The sequence below is a fragment of the Camelus dromedarius genome, chromosome 16, assembly GCF_036321535.1.
Source record: "Camelus dromedarius isolate mCamDro1 chromosome 16, mCamDro1.pat, whole genome shotgun sequence".
NCBI lineage: Eukaryota > Metazoa > Chordata > Mammalia > Artiodactyla > Camelidae > Camelus > Camelus dromedarius.
Window position 1 is genome coordinate 53535138 of NC_087451.1, and position 25638 is coordinate 53560775.

A 25638-nucleotide genomic window follows, 5' to 3' on the forward strand; every position below is an offset into this window, starting at 1 on the left:
TTTGCATTTCGAATTTGGATGCTTTGGTTCGAATTTGGATGGTTCTGACTCTTCTGGTTACGGCAGGCACTTTTCTTCCAGGCCCTTGAAGGCATTTGAGTTTGTGTAGGAGTCAGTTCCCAGTTATTAATACTAACAGGGGCAGGGGAACAAGGATGTGGTAGCAAGTCTGTGGTTTTGAAATACATTGTGTAATTTTTTTGGTGTCAATTTACCTAATTAATCTTGGCTCTGGCTGATGTTAAGGATTAGCTTTATATTCCCTGAACCTTCAGTGTGAGTGTTTGGAGGGAAGCCAGAGGCCTACTTCCTGGCAAAGGCGGGTAAAACATTCACCCCAGGAAACCTTCAGTGGAGATCACTGGCAGCAGGTTGTGTTCTCCAGCAGCTTTCCACTCTGTGTCCCCTTCCTGGTGATGGTGTGTCCAGACAGGGCAAGATGGCTTCCAGTCCCCAGGAGCCCAGTTTGGCTTCATTATACAGTCTAGGAGCACCTGCAAATGTCACTTCCCCACCTCACGCTCCTCCCCCACTTCCTGGCTAACAGGTCTTTCTTTCTCCAACTCCATGGCAGTGCGAAGGGCCGCCCAACAGTATGGCCTTCGAGAGGGAGGGGAGAGTGATGACTGGACTCTCTACTGGACTGACTATTCGGTGTCGCTGGAACGGGTGATGGAAATGAAAAGTTACCAGGTATCTGGGTCAGAGCTGGTCCTCAGTGGGGTCTCACTCATGACTGTCCCCCAGGGGGATCTCAGGGGTACTCCTGTGTGCCCCCTCGCTCACGATTTCCTGCTTCCTTTGCAGAAAATCAATCACTTTCCAGGGATGAGTGAAATCTGTCGCAAGGACTTGCTGGCCAGGAATATGGGCCGCATGTTAAAGATGTTCCCTAAAGATTTCCACTTTTTCCCCAGGACCTGGTGTCTTCCTGCTGAGTGAGTGCCCACCTGCGCTCCCTTCTCCACTCCCCACCCCCGGTTTACATTTCCCTCCTGCCCCTGATTCCCTGTTACTGCTTTCCCTTCCCATAGGATCTCCCATCTCTCTCTCTTCAGGAAGAGAAGGATAAAGGGAGTGTCCAAGGTTGAGAAAACACAAAGCTCTGCCTATAAAATTAGATGACATTTAGGGGCTGGGTACCTTGGAGCCTGTGCCTGCAGTTGGGGTGAGACTTGGTTCTGACCTTGAAAGCTGTTGACTTTGAACTTGCTCCAACCTTTTCACTGTGCAGTTTCTGAATTTGTAAGGCCCGCGAGCACTTCAGAGGGAGTGAAGTCATGGTTAGTGTCCAGGTTAAGAACAGGGAGGGACACCTGACCTCTGCCCCATAGCCAGTGCTGTGGGTGGCAGCCGGCCTTTCCCCAGCTCTGGTCTCACTCTGTCCATCTGGAAACTGGACGGCCATTCCTGGTACATAAAATACTCTGAACCACACCACCAAGAAACAAGAGAAATGTGAGAAGGTGTGAGCGGGGCCTGGTTACAGTCTGGTGTTTGAGACGAAGGGAGCAGGAGAGAAGCATTGCCATGCTTCAGAATTGTACTCATAACAGCAAGTTCATACTGTGTAGCACAGGGAACTATATTCAATATCTCGTAGTAACTTATGGTGAAAAAGAATATGAAAATGAATATATGTTCCTATATGACTGAAGCATTATATGCTGTACACCAGAAATTGACACAACATTGTAAATTGACTATACTTCAATAAAAATATTCTTTAAAAAATTACAAAATAAATACAGAAAAAAATTTTTAATTGAGCATCTACCATGGCCCTGAAAAAATGGCTGATATACTACTAAATGTTTTAAGTTTAAATAAAGGAAAATTAAAACATTTAAAAAAAGAAAAAGAATTGTACTCACGTGGCAAGGGCCCCCCGGGAATCTCACTCTCCCCTCCCCACCCAGTGCCTTCCCAAACCAAGAGCTCTGGGATTCCCAGCCTTTCTAGCTTGTCTGGAACAACTCTCAGGACTTAGTAGTATCTTAAAAGGAAGTGTGTTTGCCATCAGGTCAACAGGCACCTCCAGATTTCATGGTCACCAAGGAGCATTGCAGTTAAGCGACTTCTCCTGTGGTCACAAGGCTTCTTTGAGTTAAAATGCAAAACAAGAAGTAGAACCAGACTGAGATTTGTAATCCATTACTTTGGTTTCTTTCTTCCTTCTGAGTAGATTTTTTTGCCAAGTGTGTTCAAAGGTTGTATTTGCCATCTCACACTGTAGCTGGAGTGGAGGTGTTATAGAGGAAAGGCTGAGACCCAGAGCCGGGGAACAGGCTGATTGATTCAAGCCCATCATTTGCCGGGGCTTGAGTCAGATTCAGAACCCCACATCCCTATCCGCAAACTCAGAAGGTCAAACCGCTCGGATCACGGCTCCCTTGATGGGGTGTGTGACATGTACCAGCACCTGGGCTGCACCATGTCATATATGAGATAGGTGTCATTATCTTCATTGTGTAGATGATGGAATTGAGGCTTAGGGACTTCAGGTCCTTGCAAAGGGCTACACAGCTGGGGAGTGCTGTTGCCCGGGTTTAAATCCAGGCTTGAATTCCCTCCACTGCCCATCCTTTCTCCACCGCGTGTGCTCGACTGTCTCGCCTATTTCTGGGTGTCTGTCTATCAACTCCGTGGCTTATGTCACATTTTTAAAATAAAGAGCTAGCTTTCATGTTCACTGATCCCCAGCTAAAGGTGTGTCTCATTCCCTCCCTGCTCTGGTAGCTGGGGAGATTTGCAGAACTACAGCAGGTCAAGAAAAAATAAGACATACATCTGCAAGCCGGATTCGGGCTGCCAGGGGAGAGGCATATTCATCACCCGGACAGTGAAAGAAATCAAACCAGGGGAGGATATGATCTGTCAACTCTATATTTCAAAGGTACTGCCTCATGGTGATTATTTATTTATCATCCACAGCCCAACCTCAGGCTGTAGCTCCCCTGGACCGATTGTGAAATGAGAGAAGGGAGGGCTGGGTGAGGCCGCAGCCGAGTCCTGTCTCCTGCCTTGGACTTTGTCAGACCTGGCCCTCTGACCAAGGCTGTGATGAGTACCTGGGCTGGGGCACCCCTGCCCTTGCAGCCTTGTCAGGGGGCCTGGCCCTGCCAGGCTGGCTCCTTGCCTCTAACAGATGTCAGCTGGGAGAGCACCTTTGGTCTGTGGACGCCCTACCTTGCTTGGGAGAGGGGATGGCCCTTGAGAGACAATGGCAAACAGCTTTCCTCAATGGCCAGGGGTATAGCCCACTGCAGGGAGGGAACCCTCCAGAAGGTGCATGGGAGGGAGGCCTGGCCGGCACTGGGGTCAGGGTTGCAGCTGCAGGGAGAACTCTGGCAGAAGCGTGACAGTAGCACAGCCATGGGTGGTGACAGCATGACCTTCATCACAGGACATTTTTTTTTAAATTTAATTTATTTTTTGTGGGGGGAGGAATTAGGTCTATTTATTTTTAGAGGAGGGGCTGGGGATTGAGCCCAGGACCTTGTGCATGCTAAGTATGCGCTCTACCACTTGAGCTATACCCTCCCCTCATCACTGGACTTTTTCATGTGATTCTGTTTCGTTGCTAGGAGAGCTCTTGGAGGTGGTTACTCATGCCATTTGACAGATCAGGAAACTGAGTCCCAGTGTGGTTTAGTGACTTTCGCAAGGTCACATAGTGGGTCATGGAGCCCAAATCCCCTTGTCTCCCTCCCCGACCCTGGCCCAACCCACACTCTGTAACGCAGGCACTGTTGGAGCTGACTCCACCAAAACAAGACGGGGCGCTGATGATCTGCAAGTCTGCGTGTCTCCTCTGACACTGTGTGACTTTTCTCTCTTCCCAGCCCTTTATCATTGATGGGTTCAAGTTTGACCTACGGATTTATGTGCTCATGACATCCTGTGACCCTCTCAGGATTTTTGCGTACAATGAAGGCCTGGCCCGCTTCGCCACCACCTTTTACTCCCATCCCTGCACAGACAACCTGGTGAGCTGAGGGACACACCACCTCCCCCGCCTCCCCTCGCTGATAAAAAAAATATCCTAGATAAATCTACATTCTCAAGGCATGGTGGCGGTGCCTGTCATTTGCTGAATGCTCAGTACGTGCCAGGTTGTTCTTTCATTTAGCCCTTCCAAGAGTCCTCAGGAATAGGGATTATCATCTCCATTTTACAGAGAAGGAAATTAAAATCCAGACGATTACAAGGGACTTGTCCATGGCCACAGAACTAGGAAGAGGGGAGCATGGGACTGGTGGTCAGGTCTCTAACTGCAAAGCCACGATACTGTGATGCTTAAGGAAGGAAGGCGGTGGGCGAGCCCCCAGCTCTCCCTCCACCTCCCCCACCCCCCTTTAGGGCTCCTGAATTCTCAGGAGGAGGTGGAGTTTCTTATTCTCCAGGTGGTAGGATTCCCCTTCTTTCTTCTTCTAATTATTCCTTCTTTTGCCAGTCTAAGTAAGCCCCAAGACTTCACCTTTCTTTTCCGTCTCTTCAACCCTTGGGGGCTGGGGAGGGGCCCAGAGGGGAAGAGGGAGGCCTGCCCTTCCCCCTGACCCTGCCGACTTGTGTCTCTTTCCCCAGGACGATATCTGCATGCACCTGACTAATTATTCCATTAATAAGCACAGTTCCAATTTCCTTCAAGATGCTCACTCTGGCAGCAAGAGGTAAGGAAGTGGCTTCACTTCTCTTTTCTTTCCCTGCCAGTCTCAGAGCTGCTCTCTGAGATTCTCCTCAGACCCACCAGTGTTTCCATCTTGGGTCACATGGTCTCAGAAAAATTTTCTTTGCCTTTAAATCCAGAACAGACTCCTTATTCTCTGCTCTCTGGCCGTTAATCATTAAAAGAAGGCCCACATCATAAACCCTAGGAGGTTGGGAGGAGGAGAGATAAACACGAATTGTTTCCCCAGCAGGACGGACACACACACACACCAAAACATACTCTTTTTAAAATATTTTATTTTATTTTATTTTATTTTATTTTATTTTATTTTATTTTATTTTATTTTATTTTTATTGAGGGGGTGATTAGGTTTTTAAAAATTCATTTATCTTTCATGGAGGTACTAGAGATTGAACCCAGGCCCTCGTGCATGCTAAGCACACACTCTACCACTCAGTTATACTCTTCCCCCCCACCAATATATACTCTTATTACAGTCGGCCCTTCTGACATTTCCAGACCAGCAGATAATCATTGATTGCTGATCTGCCACCGGAGGAGGACCCACCAGTCAGTAGATCCTTGGCCTGTGGTTCCCTGGGGTGTTGCTCCAGCAGAGATTCTCAAATAATGTGTCACAGTGCCCTGGTGTGACATGACATGTGGGTGGCTGGCTGGACGTTTCCCTAGAAGAAGGGGGAAAAAATGAGAGGAATGCATGAGTCTCTTCCCAAGTGGATCTTACATTCCCTTTATCAGCTAATCCTGTCTCATTTGAGTCTTAAGGAAAAGGGGGACTGAAGAATGTGCAAGTGACCAGGCCAAAGCAGGAGGGCAAGGAGGGATTTATGGAGGCCTGTGTGTTGGGGCCCATGCTGGCGCTTTGTGTGCATTTTTTGTTTTTATTGAATTTTCACAACACTGTGGCAGAGACATCGGTAGGCAACTATGAGTTAGATGCCATCTCCATTTTCCAGACGAGGAGACCGGGCCTCTGAGAGGTTAGATAAGTTGCCAAGGTCACATACTGTGAATGTTAGAGCTGGCTGAGAAGGTAGGTCTGTCAGAGCCCAAGGCGCATGCTCTCTCTCCCGCATCAGACTTCAAAGGATGGATAAACAGGCAATCTGTTTGGCTTCAGAGCATCAGAGAAGCACATGAAATTTCACGACTCCCTCGGTGGCAGAGTTCCAAGAAGCAAATGGAAAATCACTAGGTTAAGCCTCCTGGGAGTGGACGTGTTGGGCTGGGAGGTGGTGATCGTGCCTTTTTGGAGGGCGCCGGCCACCCGTCTCAACCGCAGCTCACCCACCCCCTCTCCTCCCACCTGTGCTGCGGGCGCTGGCGAAGCCTCCTGCACTGCTGCACGTGGAGCATCCCTGCTCAGTGCTCATGAGGCCCGGCTTCCGGTCCCAGCTCTGACTCTCCCCAGCCCAGTAAGCTTGAGCAATTCCCTTCACCTCTCTCAGCCTCCAGTTCTTGGTCTGTAAGATAAGCGCAATGAGGTGCCCTGCCCTGACCACCTCACAGTGTCACTGAGACTCCAGTGATCTGTGGTTGCAGCGTGGACAGTGGTCACAGTTACTGTGATTTTTCCTTGGTCTAAGGGCATGTAATTTAAGGGCCTGCGTTTCCCTCCTCTTATGAGAACGGACATCCCACCAACAGGCTTTGGGCCCTCAGGCCGTGATGGGGGCATTATTCCGTGATGCCAGGACTGAGCTGAGCCTGGGGAGTATTGTTCTGCTGCCCTCATTCCCCCTCCCTCCTTCCTCTTTCTTCTCCTAGCCTCTCAGCCAGGCCTGGCCTCGCCATCCCTGCTCTGTGCTGCCTGCCTGAGCTCCAGGCCCGTCTCTCCTCAGCTCCACCTGGGCGTCTCCCGGTTGCTTCCAGCTCAGCCTTTCCCACTGTCATGTGTTCTCTCTCCTCACTTCCACCCCAAATGTCCCCCTCTCCGCCTTCTAACCTGCAGGAGGAGAGAGCTTGGTGTCATGTTGGATGGTTCCTTTTCCAGCAAGTCACTAAATCCTGAAGTCTCCTCCTTCAAATGTCCCTTCATCCCTTCCTTTCCTCCAGCCCCAGACCCTGCTTCAGCCTCAGACTGGACAGCGGCATCAGCCTCCTTGCTTTTCTCCCTTGCTCCAGGCATCTCTGCCTGACCTCTCTGTACCTCCATGTTCTCACCTCGAAAATGACACAGGAAAATGAATACTGGCTGGCTAGCCTCCCAGATATGCCATCAGGACCTATTGAGATGATATGTATGAATGGGCTTGAAAAACAATCATCCCCATCCAAGTGGGTGCTTTTATTATTGTGGATTCCGTATACTCAGTACTTCCACTCTCAGCTAACCAGTGTGGCTCCCAGAGCATCAAGTTCAAATTCCTCTGCTCAATCTACTATGCTTTGACCAGACCCCATTTCCCACTATTATTGTTACTACACCAATAGTCAGCATTTTATTTGTTGAGCGCTTGCTATCTGCCAGGCACTGCTCTAAGAAATTTAAATACCTTAATCCATTTAATCCTTACAATGATGCTATAAAGTAGGCATGATTATTATCATCTTGATTTTGCATATTAGGAAACAGGTGGAAAAGGGTAAGTAACTTGCCCGAGGTCGCACATCTAGGAAGCGGTAGAGGTGAAATTAACTCCCGAGTCCGTGTCCTTAACCACTAGGCAACGCTGCCTGTGCCACTCACTCCATGGTGTTCTACCAGGACCCTCTTTTGTTCACATTTGACACCCAGGCCTGGCTCATTCCTGCCTCTCTGCGTTTGCTCAACTCCAACCAAAAACATGGGGGAACATCCTTGAAGGCCCTTCTGTCCCACTAAGCTTCTGTGTTGCCTTCTCTGACCTAGGTTCTGGTCCAGCTACATAACCACTGCAGTGTGGGTGAGATCCATCTTCTCTGTGGTCCTGTTTCCTCACCTATCAGATGAGAGGATTGGCTTCCACCTCTCAGGACAAGCCTGTGGAATCTGAGTCTAACCACCTGCAGCAACCTTTTCATCTCTGGAGTCCCACCACCCTTATGGTCACCATGAGCCGTAGCCCATAAGCGCTCTTTGTTTGATGCACCTGTTTGCCTTGTAGTCCTAATTGTACTTAAGTTGGTGCCCTGGACTTCTGGGTGCTTCCCATGTCACTGGGCAGAGTCCTTCTCTCCCTCCCTTTTGTTTTCACTTTTCCTCGTCTTCCTCTTCCCCATCTTTTGAGACAATCTGCTTCTCACACTGACTGCTCACCTACCCCCACATCCCCCCTCCCCACCTTGAGGCCAACTGCACTCCCAGTAAATCCCCACCAGGCTGCAAACTTAAGTAGGAGCAGAGAAGAAGACAGAAAAACTAGAAACCTGGCAAGCCTCTGGAGCAGAGACTGGGTTCTCATCGTTTTTCAGGGTACCTGGCACATAGCTGGTGTGTGAAATTGAAGTGGCTCACCACTGGGCATTATGAAATTATACAATAATGTGTATTCATTGTGATGTGCTTGAGTCATCAAGAAGTGGTTATGTGATGATTCATAATGTCTGTTTTAAGAAGGTAGAGGCATGTATAATCTATTTTGGGAAAATTTATTTCCCAGTTTGGCAAATTAAACACATTATTTTTTTTGCATTTAAATGGATTGGCTTCAAGCCATCTGGAAAATTCATTATGTGCAACACTCCTTTCCCTGACAGTGGTAGGTAGAAAAGGTTTGGCTCGTGATTGAGTGGCCTGTCTGTTTATGTGTCTTTCTGTGAATGCATCTTTGGTTGTTTCATATGTGTGCTGACTCCTCAAATGGTCTGTAGGACAGAGGTACTGGTTTCTTGGGATCCGCCAGTGCATGAATTTTACATGCACAGCAGGCCCTTAGCAAATGTGCATTGGCTCCATTGACTGGGATCCCGGGAGCTCTGAACCGCCTGGGTGAGCCATGATTCTGGTCTTCTCATTCTTCTCTTTGCTGTTCATTCCCCTGCATTGCCCATATTTCCTCCTCCAATATTTCCACTTGGGCTCTCGGTGCATGCGTGTGTGCATGGGAGCGGGTGGCTGTCTGTCCCTGCCATTGCCTCTTGGACCTGTCAGATTTGCCCTGTCTCTGTACTGCCCAGCCCAGAGCTGACTGGTGTGCATTCCTTCAGATGTTTCCTCACGAACCTCCCCACGTGGGGTAGATATCCTCCGATCGCTGTGACAGGGTGACCAGCCATCTTGGTTTGCCCGCGACTGAGGGGTTTCCTGGGATATGAGACTTCCAGTTCTAAACTCAGACTGTCTGGTTTGCCTGGGACATGTGGTAACTCTCTCTGGAAATGCCCTGAGGTTGCCTTTTCCCTACAGGCAGCCCTAAAACAAAATCACTGTGTCTTTAGCGTCCCCAGGATCCCCTCAGATGGCTGAGGTGGAAACCAGATATCCATGTTCTTAAAGGCTCCTTATGTGCTTCTGATGAACACCAAAGGCCGAGAAACCATTGCCACCAAAGCAAGATCATGATGTAGGATATTGTTTTTTAATTATTTAATTAATTATTTGGGGGGAGAGGTAATTTGGTTTGTTTATTTATTTTTAGAGGAGGTAGTGGGGATTGAACCCAGGACCTCCTGCATGCTAAGCGTGCGCTCTACCACTTGAGCTACACCTTCCCTCTGTTTTTCAGCTTTTGAATTCATCCATCCAGGAGACCCAATCCTTGCCCCAGCCCATGGGTGTTTTCTGGGTCACAGTGAAAGTGTATTCCCATGTCATGATAACTGTGCCCACTCCAGGCCTGTGGAGGCTTGAGGCATGTAGCCCTGTGGCTCCTGCAGGACCTTCCTGAGCTGACACAGCCCTGGGATCACCCTGGCTCCTGGGTGTTCCTCCCCACTGGCTTCAGAGCCTTATCTCCTCCAGAAGTTTCTGGTTTCCTGCATGCCATCGCCTTAGATGACCAGAGGTTGGCTGCCCCGCCTCATGGCTCATGGTTCCCTTCCAGGAAGCTCTCCACCTTCAACGCATACATGCAGAGCCATGGCTACAATGTGGAGCAGATATGGAGGGATATCGAGGACGTCATCGTCAAGACCATCATCTCAGCCCACCCCATCATCAAGCATAACTACCACACCTGCTTCCCCAGCCACACGCTCAACAGTGCCTGCTTTGAAATCCTGGGCTTCGACATTTTGTTGGATCACAAACTCAAGCCCTGGCTGCTGGAGGTAGGGAGATTGGGGCGAGGGGTGAAACTGGCCCCTGTCACTGCGGTCTCGGCTGGTCGGGGCCGTCCCTCCGCCCTGGCTCAGCTAGGTTGGTAATCCACTTCAACAGCCATTGCCTGCCGTGGTGTTGCTGCCTGGGGCTTCTCCCTTCGCTGAAAAGTGGCCACCAGAGGGAGGTAGACGGCCGGGAATTCGAGAATTCCTGGCGCCTTCTGGAGGTCCACCCAGACTCGGAAGCTCTGCTCTCAGGCACAGAGTAATTCTGAAGACAGCTCTATCTTTTATAACAGGAGTTGTTCTTCACCAAAACTGGGTGGAGGATATTCGTGATCAGGTGGGAGCTGCAGGTCTGGCTTTCAGGGGCCTGGACCACTCAGTTCCGAGCAGCAACAGAGAGCAGCCCAGTGTCTGTGGGCACGGGGACGGGTGGGAAGCCACTCCGTGAATTTCCTGCCTCCCCCAGACCCATGGGGTGGTGAGAAGAAGAGGAAGAGAAACTTCTGGGTGGCCACCTCTCTTCCTGATTGGACCATTCAGTACACACACAGGAGCGGGGATGGGGATGGGGCTGAGGTGCACATCTGAGGAGCTTGTGACAGCTGCCAGTGACACAGAGTCAGCCCACAGAGCGGAGGACCCGGAATTATAGACCGGAGTCCTGGGGCCCTACCTTTCCTCCATTCCCAGCCCTTGTTCCCCAGTGTGGGTGGGCAGGAGTGTATGGCCGTTTGGAGCTCTTACCCAAAGAGCAGAATAAGCCACTGGGAGCAAGCCTTCCGAAACTTCTAGAAATCTTCATATGTCACATAGAGACTGTGAGCAATACAGACTCTTCCGTGAGCAGGAATGCGTCCCCTCCCTCCTCCGGCCTGTCTCCCCTCCTCCCACTTCAGGATCCTGAATGCATCGCTCCTTTCCCCTCCCTCCCTCCCAGCCGGGCCCTTTGGACTGTCTCCTTCCATCTGCTCTCTGGGATGCCCAGTGCATGTGAGGGGGCACACGGACACCAGATGGAGGGGAAACCAAGGGCAAACCCCCCACCCTGTGCTTCTCAGGAAGATAAGACTGAAATAAAAGCTAGTTAAATTGGAGGGGCTTCCGCTTTCTCCTTTCTTCACCGTGGCTCTGGTTCCGACCGTCTCTTCCTTTGCTCATCGTGGTAGCCAGGGCCCCAAGGTGGGCGTGGGTGGCTTCCCGGAGGGGGCATTTTGCCTCACTCCCTGCTTCCACCCTGGCCAGCCAGCCCCAGCTGCCGTCTTGCCGTCACAGGTCAACCACTCTCCGAGCTTCTCCACTGACTCCTGGTTGGATAAAGAGGTAAAGGACAGTCTGCTGTATGACACGTTGGTCCTGATCAACCTGAGAAGCTGTGACAAAAAGAAAGTCTTGGAGGAGGAGAGGCAACGGGGGCGGTTCCTGCAGCAGTGTCGTTCGCGGGAGACCAGGTACAGTAGTGGGTCAGTCCTAACAGAGGATAATCCGATTTGGAAATGAATTTATATTTGCAGGACATGGCAGTTGGACAAGTTTTACTGTGAAAATTCCTTGGTTCCTAGCAATAGATTTATTTATTGACATAAGTATATGTGATAGATGTGAGCTGATTAATATCACATGAAGATTCAGGGATTACCAACACAAAAAGTAAAACCATTCCTTTACCTTTACGAAAAGGAAGATTTGCCCATTTTCCCCATGTCACTGTGTTGGTGGGAGCCCTGCTCCCAGCTGGGTAGCATTTGCCTTTTAACAGGGGTCTTCCTCCGCAGGGCAATTGCCTCTGAAGACTTGGAGCCTGGTCCAGGAGATCCCTTTGTTGCATTTCAGATCCCACTGCGGCCCCTGCCCTCCTGCAGGGGCTGCAGTGATCCTTTGGGAGCCAGCCTGATCCTTTGGGACTGAGCTTCTGGAACTGGGGCAGTGGCATCTCTGTTTGGATGGCACTGTTTCTCAGCGCACTCTCATGGGCACCGTCTTCCCTGTACAGGGTGTGGAGGTGGTAGGTAGCATGAGGTGTTGTATGGTCCTGTTTTTGGAGCTAAGGAGACCAAGACTCCAAAAGGGGAACTACCTTGTACTGGTCACCTTGCGGGTAAGCGGCGAGTCTGGACCCAGAGCCCGGTGGATGGGCCGCCTGGGGTTCCAGGACACTGTCCATTAAACTCCTGAGAAGGAGACAGCTCAGGAGTGGCCAGGACCCTCCTCTGAATCAGTCTCCTCATCGTGACTTGGCCCTGGACGGCTCAGTGGCTCTTGATTTCCTTGCTGTAAAGGGGGCTTAAGGTTTCTCCCTCCCTGACCTCCCCTGGGGGCTGTGAGGAAGAATGAGATCATCACAGCTCATAAAAGCTCATTAAGCTCATCCAAGAAGCCCTCAAATTTAGCTAAACACTAGCTGCTGCTCTCCAGAGAAGGGTAACAGGGGCTGTGATTGGAAAGGTGGCGAAAGTCTGCCTTGTCAGGACCAAGCCAAGCAGGAGATGGAGTTTACTTGTAACGAGAGGTAATTTGGTGAGCTGTCAGGAAGACGGTTCTAACCAGCTCTTTATGCATTATGACACTGGCTGTCCCAGGAGGGCTAGAATCTCCTTTCAGGGAAACGTTCATGCATTTACTTGGGAAATGCTGACTGACCTCTGTTGTGTTCAAGGCCTCTGTCTGGCTCAAGACAACATCCCGCCCAGCCACGTCCTTTCCAAGTTTGGTCCCAAGAAAACCTAACTGCAGCCCTGTGTTCTGCTTCCCAACAGGATGGAGGAAGTCAAGGGTTTTCAGGCCGTGCGTCTAGAGAAAACTGAGAAGTATGAGATGGAAAACTGTGGAGGGTTCCGCCTGATTTATCCCAGTGTGAACTCACAGAAGTACGAGAAGTTTTTCCAGGACAACAATTCCCTCTTCCAGAACACTGTCACCTCCAGGGCTCGGGAGGTGTACGCGCGGTAGGAAGGCTCCTGGAGTGAGGGGCCAGGGCTCCGGGGGAAGGGGGAATTGTGCTGGACCTGCTGGGGAATTGTTAAGTAGATATGTGGATGTTTCTAGAAACTCACCCCTGAAACAGGCACCCCCACCCCACTCCAGAATGTCCAGCCCCTCAGAGCTGCCTCCTGGATTCATGTAGGTGTCAAATCTAAGGCATGGAAGGGACTCATCCCATCCAGTCCAGTCCCCACCTGCCACATCATTTTATGGGAGGGGAGGTCAGAGCAGAAAAGGGGTCATGTAGCAGATAATGACAGAAGAGGGACTGGAACCCAGACTCCCAGCTCATGTGACTGAGTTATTTCCATCCCATCATTGACCAGAGAGGCCCAGCATATGAAGGGGTTCACAGGAGCCCCTGACTTGAGCATCCTCCTCAGACCCTGTTCCCAGCACCTGCCAGCTGTGGGATCTGGCCTCCTGGGAAGTGAGGAGAGAGATGGGGTGTGGCAGAGCGGGGTGGAGGCCCCCACCACACATCTCTCCTTGGTGCTTGTCCCCGACTGGGAACAGTGTGGTGGAGGGAAGACTCTCTCCTCCGCCTCCTGCTCTGGGACCCTCAATCACTTGTGCACACTGGACACACTGGGGCAGGGGAGATGGAGCACTCCCCTCCTTTGCCCAGTCTTGTCCAGCCCTCAAGGAGAGTGTCCGCATTCACAGCCCGTCCCTAACCTGCATGACACTCATGTTCCTCAATGGGCAGGCAGCTGATCCAGGAGCTGAGGCTGAAACAGGAGAAGAAATCCTTCCAAACGAAAGAGAAGAAGGTAGAGATGCAGGGGGAATCAGCAGGCGAGCAAGGGAGAGGCAAGAGCATGCGGAGCTGGGGACAGAAACAACGGGAGAAATGCAAGACCGCCACCACTCACACCTTCAAACAGGTAAACGTGGATGGGAGGGGAGCACGCATGCCCAGCACCCTTCCCCAGCTGGGGCCAGTCCAGAGTGGGGTGCTGAGGAGACCACTCCTCAGAGCCCAGACACACTGAAGGAATGGGGCCACATGGAGGGCTGGGACACGGGAGGGGAGCCCGGAAGTTACAAGGAGCATGGCATCCTTCAGACAACCCCTCCATCCAGGCCAAGAAGACTCTCACTGGTCCATCCTTCTTCCTCCAGTAGGAGTAAAAGCAGCTGGGAGGCTGAGCACGATCCCCATGTAGGGAGTAGGCTCTGGACCAGCCGTACTCATGGTCCCCAACTCCAGTTTGGGTTGGATGCTCCCCTCCAGCAGGCCAGGGGCACAGCTGAGAGAGGAAGCCATAGGGAAAAGCTTTTGGGAGGCGGGACCTCAGAACATGACACGGGTGATGGAACACAGCTGGGTCCTTCCGGCCTGCTCTCTGCTCAAAGTGGGGACCAGCCCCCAGATGGGGGGCCAGTGTCCAGCTGTCCTATGATCTGAATCTTTGGAGTCCCCCTTCTCTGCCTACCTCTCTCTTCTGGCTCCGTGGAAGGATTCGGTTGACTTTTCAGTCTGTCTCCTTTTTCTCAAAGTCTTACTTGAAGGGACAGGATTGGGCCAGTTTCTTTTCTTTTCTTTTCTCTTTCCTTTTTCTTTTTAAAATAACTTTCTTAGGGTCACAAACCCTTTGAGAATCTGATAAAAGCTATAGAATCTCTTGCCATAAAGTATACAAAGATACAATTTAAAAACTGCCATTTTAAATGGTTTGAAGGTCCCATGAAGCCATCCAGGAGCCCTCTAGAGGTCCTTGAACCCCCAGGTTAAGAGCCCCCCATTGGAGAGACTTTGATTCTGAACGCTTCCCTCTCCTCGTCTCCTTTGCACCTTCCCTTGGGTGCAGATGAATCTGGAAGTGGACAGCGCTGGGTTCCCATGGGCTGTGTGTTTGGTTCCCTCCTTCCTAGTACGTCCAGCCATTGACATTGGTGTTCTGCGCACCTGATTTGCTCTCGAGTGTTAGAGATGCAAAGAAAAGTGAGCCAGACAGCAGCCTTGACCAAGAGGCCCCCAAGAAGGAGGCTGGCCCTGCTCCTGCTAGGCCTTACAGCTCAGTACCTGCCTTGAGGAATTCAAGCCTTCTTGACTGCTCCAGGCCGGAGCTCAATAAAGCCACCTCCGGAATCAAGGAAGCCAAGTCAGCCTCTGCGGTGGACACAATCGCCAGCCCTGTGGTGAGTGGAGCAGCCTGCCTCCCCCGAGGACCGAGCTTGGGAGGCAGCAGTAGGAGTCTTCTTTCTGGTCCCTTCTCTGCCCCTGACCTGCTGTGGGCCTTTGAGTAAGCACTTAACCTCTCTGGGCCTCAATTTTGCCACTTGTGGAGCCCAAGTTGTGGAATGGCATACCTTTAAATTACCATAAACTTGGTGGCTTGAAATACAAATTTATTCTTTCACAGTTCTGGAGGCTAGAGGTGGGCAGGGCTATGCTCCATAAAAAGTCTCTCTAGGAAGGATCTTTCTTTGCTTCTTGCTAGACTCCAGTGGGTGCTGGCAGTCCTTGGCATCCCTTGGCTTGTGGCAGCGTGACTCCAATCTCTGCCTCTGTCAGCACATGGACTTCTTCCTTGTGCTTCTCCTCTGCGTGTCTTCACACGGCTTTATAAGGACACCAGTCATTGGATTTAGCGCTCCCCCTAAACCGATGTGAGCATATTTTGTCTGGAGATCTACAAAGATCCTATTTCCAAATAAGGTCACGTTCTGAGGTTGTGGGTGTACATGAATTGTGGGTGGGGGGGCATTGCTGAACCCAGTACATCACCTAATCTGTGTTTCTCAAATTCCATTGACATACGGACACCTTTTTAAAAAATCTATTTTTTTTATTGAAGTATAGTCAATTTACAATGTTGTTTTAATTTCTGGTGCACAGCATAGTGATTCATTTATACATATATATATATTCCTTTTCATATTCTTTCTCATTATAGGCCATTACAAGGTATTGAATATAGTTCCCTGTGCTATATAGTAGGACCTTGTTGTTTAACGGACACCTTTTGAAGGAAAGGAAACTCTTTCAAATTCCAATTGTAGACTTACATTATTTTTATAAATATTTACAAGCATAAAACCAGATATGAAATCTTTATACCTATAGCTCTTATGGAACTATAAAACAAAAACAAATAAATAGCACCAATAAAATTTGCACAAAAATTTTAATTTGACAGTTGATTTTCTGTTTTTGTAGAAATGAAGTTGCCACGTGAACGTGGTACTGACAGCACAGATTTTTTTTGTATTCATCATACTTAGGCCCTCCTAAGTATGAACTATGTGATGATTCTATTGTAATTACTGGGAAATCTTCTGCATTGTCGGGCCTTTGCTTATTCCAAGTACAGAATAAAGTAGTGCAATGTTTTCCAAATTTCTAACCTCAGACCATAGTAGAAATCCACTTTATTTCACTGTCCATCACATACACACACAACTGGAAAAAAGTTTCTAAAACAATGCTTAGGCACGCTACATATAGTGACTCATTCTATTCTTTTAAAAATACCAGTTACAAACCACTGAATTAATTTCTTGACCTACTAGTAGGTTTGCAACCTGTAGTTTGATAAACACCTTTAAGCGTGTTTGCTTCGTCACATTTGGATTTGGCAATGGATTTTTTTGGATAGGACACCGAAAGCACAGGCAACAAATGCAAAAATGGACAAGTGGGACTACATCCAACTTAAACAATCGACAAAATGAAAAGGCAACCTGTGGAATGAGAGAAAATATTTGCAAACCATATATCTGATAAGGGGTTAATATCCAGAACAGGTAAAGAACTCTTACGACTCATGATAACAACAAAACCAAATAAGGCGATTGAAAAATGGGCAAAGGCTTAAATGGACATTTCTCCAAAGTGAAATTAGCCAGTCAGAAAAGGCAAATAGTGCGTGATTTCACCTGCATGAGGTATCTAGAGTAGTCAAAGTCTCAGGAACAAAAAGCAGGATGGCAGTTGCCAGGGGCTGTGAGGAGGCAAAAAAAGGGATGTTTAATGGGTGCAGAATTTCAATTTTGCAAGTTAAAAAGATTCTAGAGATCTGCTGCACAACAGTGTGCAGATGGTTAACACTATTTTACCGTGCACTTAAAAATGGTCAAGATGGTAAATTTTATGTTATGTGATTTTTTTTTACATAATAATAATAATTTAAAAAAGAGTAGAGAGTATGCTTTGCAGAATCTGTCTGCCTCTGTTTAGATCCTGGGATCTCCTTTTATTATATGTATGACTTCCATCTAGTCACTCTGATTGCCCTAAGCCTCAGTTTCCCCATCTGAGAAAACAATTTTCACAATGTTGGATTACTGTGAGGATTGAATGAAAGGATCCATGAAAATGCTTACTTAGAGGGGTGCTCAACACACAGGAGACAATAAGCATTAGCTATTATTTTGATATTACTGCTACTTATCAAGACTGCCCATGGTCTTTTCTCATTAATCTAAGAATTAAAGCAGTGCTTTAACTTAAGACTTAAAGCACTACAACTCAACTGTAAAGAGATTTTTTTTAAAAAAATAAGGCAGCAACTGTTAATTTTTTTTCCTTTTTTGGATTTCATGTGCATAGGTTTGATTTCATCAGAATCATTGGTTCAGGTTATTGTATCATACTTGATTCATTCAAGGCTTTGCCTGTTCTATTTCCTTGTCACTTTATCTCTATGGTCACCTCCCATTCTCTCATCCAGCACCTTTTGTTAGTATATTTCCTTGAAAAGAAGGGATTTTTTAAATGCATGCATTTAAAATTTATTTACATATGATTAGGTTATTCCCATTTGTTGTTTTTTCTTTACTGAGCCCTGCCTTTTATTTTCTTTTTGAAAGATTAAGTTTACATGCATTAAAATGCTCAAATCTTAACTGTACCATTCTGACAAATAAATACACCTGTGTAACTCATATCCCTATCATGATATAAAACTTTCTGATATTTCCCTGAAATTCCCTCCTGCCCTTTCCCAGGCAATTGCCCTCCTGCTCCCTGCATCCCTCCCTGAGGCATCCACTATCCTGACTTTGACTTTTTTCACCTTAGTTTTGCCTAGTCTAGAATTTCCTGTAAATGCAATAATATAGTATATATTCTTTTGTGTCTGACTTCTTTAATTCAGTATTATATCTATGAAATTATTCATGTTGTTGGGTATATCAGTAGTTTGTTCTTATTTATTGCTGAATTGTGCTCCATTGTACAAATAGAGTGCAGTTTGTTTTTCATTCTCCTGTTGATGGACTTTGGGGTTGTCCCCAGTTTTTATTCTTTTATTTCTATTGTGATTAATGTTCCTGTGAACATTGTGTACAAGATGTTTCATGGATATAGTTCTCATTTCTCTTGGATAGTTACCTAGGAGAAGGACTGCAGGTCAAAGGGTAGATCTATGTATAACTTTATAAGCAACTCCAAAGTCTTTATTTAAAGTGAATGTATCATTTGTACATTTCAGTCAACAATGAATGAGAGTTCCAATTGCCTCATGTTTGTCAACATTTGGTGTTATCTGTCTTTTAAATTTTAGCCACTTTAATGGCTATGTTGTGATTTTATGTAATGGCTATGTTTGTGGTTTTAATTTGCATTTCCCTGATGATTAAGCATGTCAAGTACTTTGTCAGTTGCTTATTGGTCATTCATATATGTTTCCTTGTGGAGAGTCTGTTCAAGTTTTTGCCTCCCTCCCTTTAAAAAACAGGATTATTTGTGTCTTTACCATTACGTTGTAGGAATTCTTTGTATGGTCTGGAAACTTGCCTATTTTTCTTAATAATGCCCTTTGATTAGTGAAAAATTGTCAATTTTGATGAAGTTTATCAATTTTTCTTTTATAGTCATTGCTTTCTATGTACTAAGAATTTTGTTAAAGTTTATTATTAAAAAAAATTTTTTAATGGAGGTACTGAGTTCAATCCCCAGTACCTCATGAATGTTAGGCAAAGATATTCTCCTAGGGTTTTCCTAAAAACTTCATAGCTTTAGCTTTATGTAGTGGTCCATGATCCATATCAAGTTGATTTTTGAGTACACTAAGTGATGGGCACCAGCGTTTTTTCTCCCCATATGCACGTCTAGTTACAACACTATTTATTGAAAGACTTTCCTTTCTCATTGAATTGCTTAGGTGCTTTATACATTCAAGTAAGGCTTTTTTGTTATTGATTCTTTAGGATTTTCATCAAAGAATTATGTCATCTTCTAATAAGAACAGTTTTACTTCCTTCTTTCTAATCTTTATGCCTTTTGTTTCTTTTTCTTGCCTTATTGCCTGTCTAGGATTTCTAGTACTATGTTGAATAGGAGTGGGGAGAGTAGACATCCTTGCCCTGCTTCCAGTCTTAAAGGGGAAATAGTCATTCATTTATTATTAAGTATGGCATTAACTGTAGCATTTTTGTAGATGTCCTTTATCAGGTTGAAAAGTTCACTTCTATTCCTGATTTACTGAGAGGTGTTTTATATCATGAATCAATATTAAATTTTGTCAAGTGCTTTTTGGGTATCAATTGATAGAATCATATATGTTTCTACTTTAGACTGTTAATATGATGGATTACACTGATTAATTTTTGAACTTGAACCAGTCTTATATTCCTGGAATAAACCCCACATAGCCATGGTGAATTGTTCTTTTTATATGTTGCTGAATTCAATTTGCTAATTTTTTTGAGAATTTTTATGCCTATATTCATAAGAGATACTGGTTTATAGTTTTTTCTTCTTTTACATTTTTTGGGGTCTGTCTTTAATATCAGGATAATGTTAACTCTATAAAAATAAATTGAGAAATATTTCCTCCTCTTCTGTTTTCTGGAAGACATTGTGTAAGATTATCAGTATTATTTAAATCTTCTGTTAGAGTTCTCCAGTGAAATGATGTTGGCCTGGAGATTTCTTTTTTGAAATATTTTAAACTATAAACTCAATGTATTTAATAATTATGTATTTTATTTTAGTGAGTTTTGGTGGTTTGTGGTTTTTGAGGTATTGGTCCATTTTATCTAAGTGGTTGGATTTATATGTGAAGAGTTGTTTATAGTAGTTCCCTATTATCCTTTTATTTTATTATTTAATTTTTTAACTTTTTCTTTATTGAGTTATAGTCATTTTGCAATGTTATGCTTATTATCCTTTTAATGTAGAGTTTGTAGTGATACCCTCTCTTTCATTCCTGATATTGGTAATTTGTTTATTCTTTTTTCTTTGTAAGTTTTGCTAGGAGTTTATCAGTTTACTGATCTTTTCAAAGATCTGGGTTTTGGTTTCATGGGCTTTTTTTCTTTTCTTTTCTTTTTTATTTCATTGACTTCTGCCCTTATTAATACTTATCTTCTGTTTGCTTTGGATTATTGTGCTTTTCTTTTCCTGGTTTCTTAAGAGGAAGCTTAGATTGTTGATTAATACCTTCTTTCCTAATATAAACATTTAATGCTATAAATTTCTTCCTAGGAGCCACAAAATTTGTATACCACAAATGTTGATATTATATTTTCTTTTAGTCCAAAATATTTTCTAATTTCACTTGAGATTTCCTTTATGACCCATGACTTATTTAGAAATGCATTGTTTAATTTTCAATTATTTGGAGATTTTCCTGTTACTGATTTCTGCTTTAATTCCATATGGTCAGAGAACATACTTTATATGATTTCAGTTCTTTTAAATATACTTAAGTTTATGTTATGATCCAGGATATGGTCTCTTTTGGAGAATGTTTTATGTGCACTTCAAAAGAATGTGTATTTTGTTGCTGTTGGGTAGTGGGTCAGTCAGATCTGTTTGGTTGATTTTGTTGCTCAGTTCTTCTATATCCTTGTTAATCTTCTGTGTACTAGCTTTATTAATTACTGAGAGATAAATGTTAAATCTCGAACTATAATTGTGAATTTGTCTATTTCTCCTCTCATTTCTGGCAGCTTTTTCTTCGTGTATTTTGAAAATTTGGCATTAGGTACATACACATTTAAGATTGTTACATCTTGGCAAAGTGACCCTTTTATCATTATGTGATGTCTCTCTCTCTCTTACTCCAGTTTCTTTGTTCTGAGGTCTACCTTATCTGATATTCATCGAGCCACTCCAGCTTTCTTTTGATTAGTGTTTGCCTCGTAGATCTTTTTCCATTGGTCCAGTTTCCATCGGATCCATCCCTTAGTCCAGTTCTTAAAGGTTTAGGTCAGCTGTTTAAGGACAGAGTTACAGATGGGCAGCTTATGTGAGAGCCCAGAAATTCATGGTTTACTTTATTGGGTCATTTTCTCAAGTTCCTTCCTCTCCACAAGCTCCCTGGTACTTTCTGGTTCCCTGGCCCCCCTTTTTGAGAGTTCTCACCTGAAAGCTGGGACTTTAGTTACCCTGCTCTGCTGTGACTTCATGTGACTCTACCTACTTCCAGGGCCAAGTGGCAGGAGGTCACAGAGGGAAAAAATATATTAGGAGATCATTCTACCCTCTTGGGACGACAGCTCCTCCACTGGGAGAGGAAGCTTTAGGTCCTTCCAGGTCCTGCTGTTGATTCTGTTGCTACTACTGCTGCCGCCACCTAAGATCACGGACGTGGGGGCACAGAGAGTGGAGAAAAGAAAAGAAAAAAAGATCTTTGAGCCAAAACTATAGGGCTTCTCTTAGAGCCTTCTCTGTCTGCTCTCCAGTACCCACTCCTGAGTTTTGAGTTGGCTTGAGTTCAGGTCAGGGGATACTGGAGGAAGAACAGTAAACTCACTGCTGACTTGCTGGTACTTTGAATTCTCATCTTCAGTCTGCCTGCTACTGTTTACTTTTCAGAATTGTCAGAGAGCTTCTCTATGCATGCATTCTGTGCAGGTTTTATAGGAACAGTCAGTGGGAGAGACAGGTGGCAATATGTTTAATCCATCTTAGCTAGAACCAGAACCAAACTGTTCCTTCTGGCCGTTTTAAATTTTCTTATCTTTTTGATATATGCACAATTCGTAGTGATATCCCATGGGTGATAAAAGTAATTTGTGTTTCCTCTTTCTTTATCTTGATCTTACTATAGGCTTATCAGTTTTACTTATGGAAGAACCAATTTTAGCCTTTGTTAATTTTCTCTGTGGTTTATTTTGCATTTCATGATGCCCCAGTGTTATCTTTATTACTTCTTTTTTTTCTGTTAGCTTTTAATTTAATTCAATCACTTTTTTCTAGCTTCTTAAAGTGGAAAGTTAGATTATTTATGTTAAGTCTTTCTTCCTTTCTAATATAAGTGTTTAGCACTATAAATTTCCCTGTAAACACTAGCTTTTCTGCCTACCACAAATTTTGATACATTGGATTTTTATTATCACTCAGTTTGAAATATTTTCTAATTTCCTTGTGATTTCATTTTTGTTCTGTGGGTGATCTAGAAGTATGTTGTTTAATTTTTTAATATCTAGGGGTTTTCTTGATATCTTACTGTTATCAGTTTCTAATTTAATTCTTTTGTGGTTAGTACAAATACTTCGTAAAATGTCAGTGTTTCAAAATTTACCAAGACTTGTTTTATGGCCCGGCAAATAATTTATCTTGATGAATGTTCCTCGTGCACTTGAACGTGTATCCTATGGTTGCTGAATATCGTGTTCTGTGTGTCAGTTACATCACGCTGGTTGGTAGTGTCACTCAGATTTTCCATTTCCAGACTGATTTGGTGTCTATTTCTTATATCAGTTACTGAGAAATGGATGTTAAAATCTTAACCCTAATTGTGGATTTGTTTATTTCTACCTTTCATTCTATTGGTTTTTGTTTCATGTATTTTAAAGCTCTTCTATTAGGTACACATTTATAATTTTGTCTTTTTGATGTAGTGACCCTTTTATCATCATGAAATGATAAAATCTTCTTTGTACCAGGTAATATTCCTTGCCCTAAAATCTGTGTTGTTTAATATTCATATAACTGCTCCAGCTGGTTATGATTAGTGTTTGCATGGTATTACATCTTTTTTAAAAAAAATCCCTTTAATTTCACCTCATTTTTCTCATTATATGTAAAAGATACCTCTTATACACAGACATAGGTGGGTCTTGCTTTCTTATCCAGCATGAGAACATCTGCCTTATAATTGGACTGTTTATTCCATTTTCGTTTAATATAATTATTAATGTGATTAAATTTAGGGCTGAAATTTTGTTTATTATCTATTCTTTTCTTCTATTTTTGCTTTTTTCCTGTGACTCTTCTTTTCTGCTTTCTTTTGGGTTAATTGAAAAGTGAATATTTATAAGAAAAGTGAATACTGTCTTTTTAGTTATAACTTTTTTGCCTTTTGGAGGGGAGTGTTCTATGGATTGCAATATTCATCTTCAGTTTGTCAGAATCTACTTGGAGGTAATGTGCTTAATTTTAAACATAGGAAACTTACCCCCTCTTTTATACTAACATACATTATTATTATTTATTGTAGTGCACATCTGTATGCTGGTGACGAATTTTATGTTTTTGTTTATCTGAAAATGTCTTTATTTAGCCTTCATTTAGAAGGAGATTTTTGTTGGACCTAGAATTCTGCATTATCATTTTTCTTGCAGCAGTTTAAAAATGTTTCATTATCTTCTGATCTTTTTCTTCTTTAATGAGAAGTCAGCTGTATTCGTATCATTGCCCCATGTATGGAATACATCGTTTTTCTCTGGCTGCTCTCTTTATCTCTGAATTTTAGCAATTTGAAGTGCAGTATGATGTGTCCGGATGCAGTTTTATTTGTATTTATCCTATTTAGGATTCTTGAGCTTATTGGTTTTGTAGATTGATGTCTTTCACAAATTTGAGGAGTTCCTGGCCATTAATTCTTCAAATATTTTTTCTGCCTTATTTTGTTCCTCTGTTTCACTTTCTGTTTCTATCACCACTCTAGGTACCTCATATAAATAGAATCACGCAATATTTGTACTTTTGTGTCTGGTTTATTTCACTTAGCATAATGTTTTCAAAGTTAATTCATGTCGTAGCCTGTATCAGAATTTTCTTCCTTTTTAAGGCTGAATAATATTCCATGTGTGTATATACCACATTTTGTTTATCCATTTCTTTGTTGGTGGATCGATGGGTTGTGTCCACCTTTTGACTATTGTGAATGATGTTGCTGGGAACATTGGTGTACATAGGTTTTTTTCTAAAGGGCTATCTAATAACTTATTTAGTATGTACCGCTAGGAGCAGAATTGCTAGATCACAGGATATTTGTCGTCTTATTTTACCAAGTATTTCTAGATGGTTCACCAGAATGGCTGGACCAGCCTACCGTCTCATCAGTAGTGCATGAGAGTCCCTGTATCTCCCACCAATGCTGACATCCAGCTTTCTAATTTTTGCCAGTCTAACAGCTATGAAATATTGCCTATTTCTCTGATTACCAGTCTCCAGTGTTTAAACACTCTCTCATGTTTAAAAACCTCCAGAGGAAGCTCTGTGGACACCCCCCACCATCTTCTGCCCTACTGTTTAACCAGTTGATGGTTAGGAAACTGTACTAACTAACTGAAATCTTTCTGGCTGCTCATGAACTCAGCTCTACATCTGTTTGTTTTAATCAAGAATGACATAGGAAAGGAGCACTTTGCTTTCCACAATCTCATTTTGGACTGTTTTTCTCTTCCAGCCTCTAACCGCAATAGAAACTTTCCCAGAATCCACCACCCAGGGCTCAGACTCTCCCAAGTCCCTGCTGAGTATGACCATGACCACCAGCTCTGAATGCAGTAGCCCAGAGATGGTTAGGGTGGCCTCCCTTAAATGCAAGCAGCAGTGGATACCTCGGTACCTCATCCAGGAGAAAATAGCAAAAATTTCTCTGCCTCAAAAATCCCAGAGCTTCTTGGGGAGTCTGAACCCCAGCTGGACTTTGCTGAAGAATGGCGTGAAGAAGCAGCTTCCCACATCAGGGATCTTCACCAAGGTTCAACCGAGGGAGGAGCTCTCCATGTCCCCAGCTCACTACAACCCAAAGCTGGTGCTGAGTGACCAGTCACGTGAGTGCCCGCGCGTTCAGGGATGTGCCAAGAGCTTTGGGGATGGAGTTACCCAAGGAACCAGACCTAATCTTGGGGACTGCCCAGTCTGAGAGAGGGTGCAGCCCTTGCTCTCAGGGAGACCCCAGTCTGATGGTGGAGACATAGTCCATATCCTTAGGGAGTCTCTAGTCTTACTGGTTAGACAAAAAATGAAAAAAAAAATAGAATACTATCTAAATACCCTCTTCAGCCTGTCCTAGTTCTCATTCAGATGAGCCCCATTCAGCCAGGCCTTTACAAGTTGAGGGTGTCCAGCACAATGGCTGAATCTGATTTCAGGCATTTCAGCCAGTTTTAAGCCAGGGGACCCAGAGGAGGTGGCCTTCACCAGGAATTTGTGCTGAGTCCAGAAGCACAGATTGCTGATGCTGATGACTTTGCCTTTCCAGAATACCTCTCCCTGCCCTGGGAGTGCTACTTGCGCAGCCGAAGCTCTGGCGAGAAGAGGCAGCTGCATGTGCCCTCCCTTCTCCTCCTGCAGAATCTTCAGGGCCACGATGTTTCCCAGAATGATCTGCTGGTGGTTGCAACTCCAGCCCGACTGGATCTGAGGCCTGGCAGAAGCCATGTAGGTGCTGTGAGAGACCCGTGTATACACAGTCGCTGCCTGATCTCTGGCCAGAAAGGATGTGAGAGGAACTAGGTGCGCCCACCTGTAGTCCCTTAACGTGTCTGGCACGTTGTCAGGCACTATATATTTCTATTTCTGGAATGTTGGGTTGGTAGGCAGACAGATGGATTGATAAAGATGTACAGGTAACTAGACAGTTCAG

The 25638-nt window shown here is 45.0% G+C and overlaps 1 protein-coding gene across 1 annotated transcript; it reads left to right on the forward strand.

Annotated features, from left to right (window-relative positions):
• The first annotated feature begins 574 nt into the window (after positions 1–574).
• On the forward strand, positions 575–25591 carry TTLL6 (tubulin tyrosine ligase like 6). Its single transcript, XM_031468262.2, has 12 exons — positions 575–693; positions 808–938; positions 2740–2896; positions 3846–3989; positions 4588–4673; positions 9658–9883; positions 11153–11328; positions 12634–12822; positions 13569–13746; positions 14738–15004; positions 24454–24823; positions 25255–25591. Exons 1-12 carry the CDS (start codon positions 673–675, stop codon positions 25506–25508), a joined length of 2199 nt encoding a protein of 732 aa, XP_031324122.2. The 5' UTR covers positions 575–672; the 3' UTR covers positions 25509–25591.
• The last annotated feature ends 47 nt before the right edge of the window (positions 25592–25638 follow it).

Coding starts and splice junctions, on each gene's coding strand:
- TTLL6 (XM_031468262.2), top strand. CDS start 673: ATGGAAATGAAAAGTTACCAG. Junction 2,897..3,845: donor GTCAACTCTATATTTCAAAG/GTACTGCCTCAT, acceptor CTCTCTTCCCAG/CCCTTTATCATTGATGGGTT. Junction 4,674..9,657: donor GCTCACTCTGGCAGCAAGAG/GTAAGGAAGTGG, acceptor GTTCCCTTCCAG/GAAGCTCTCCACCTTCAACG.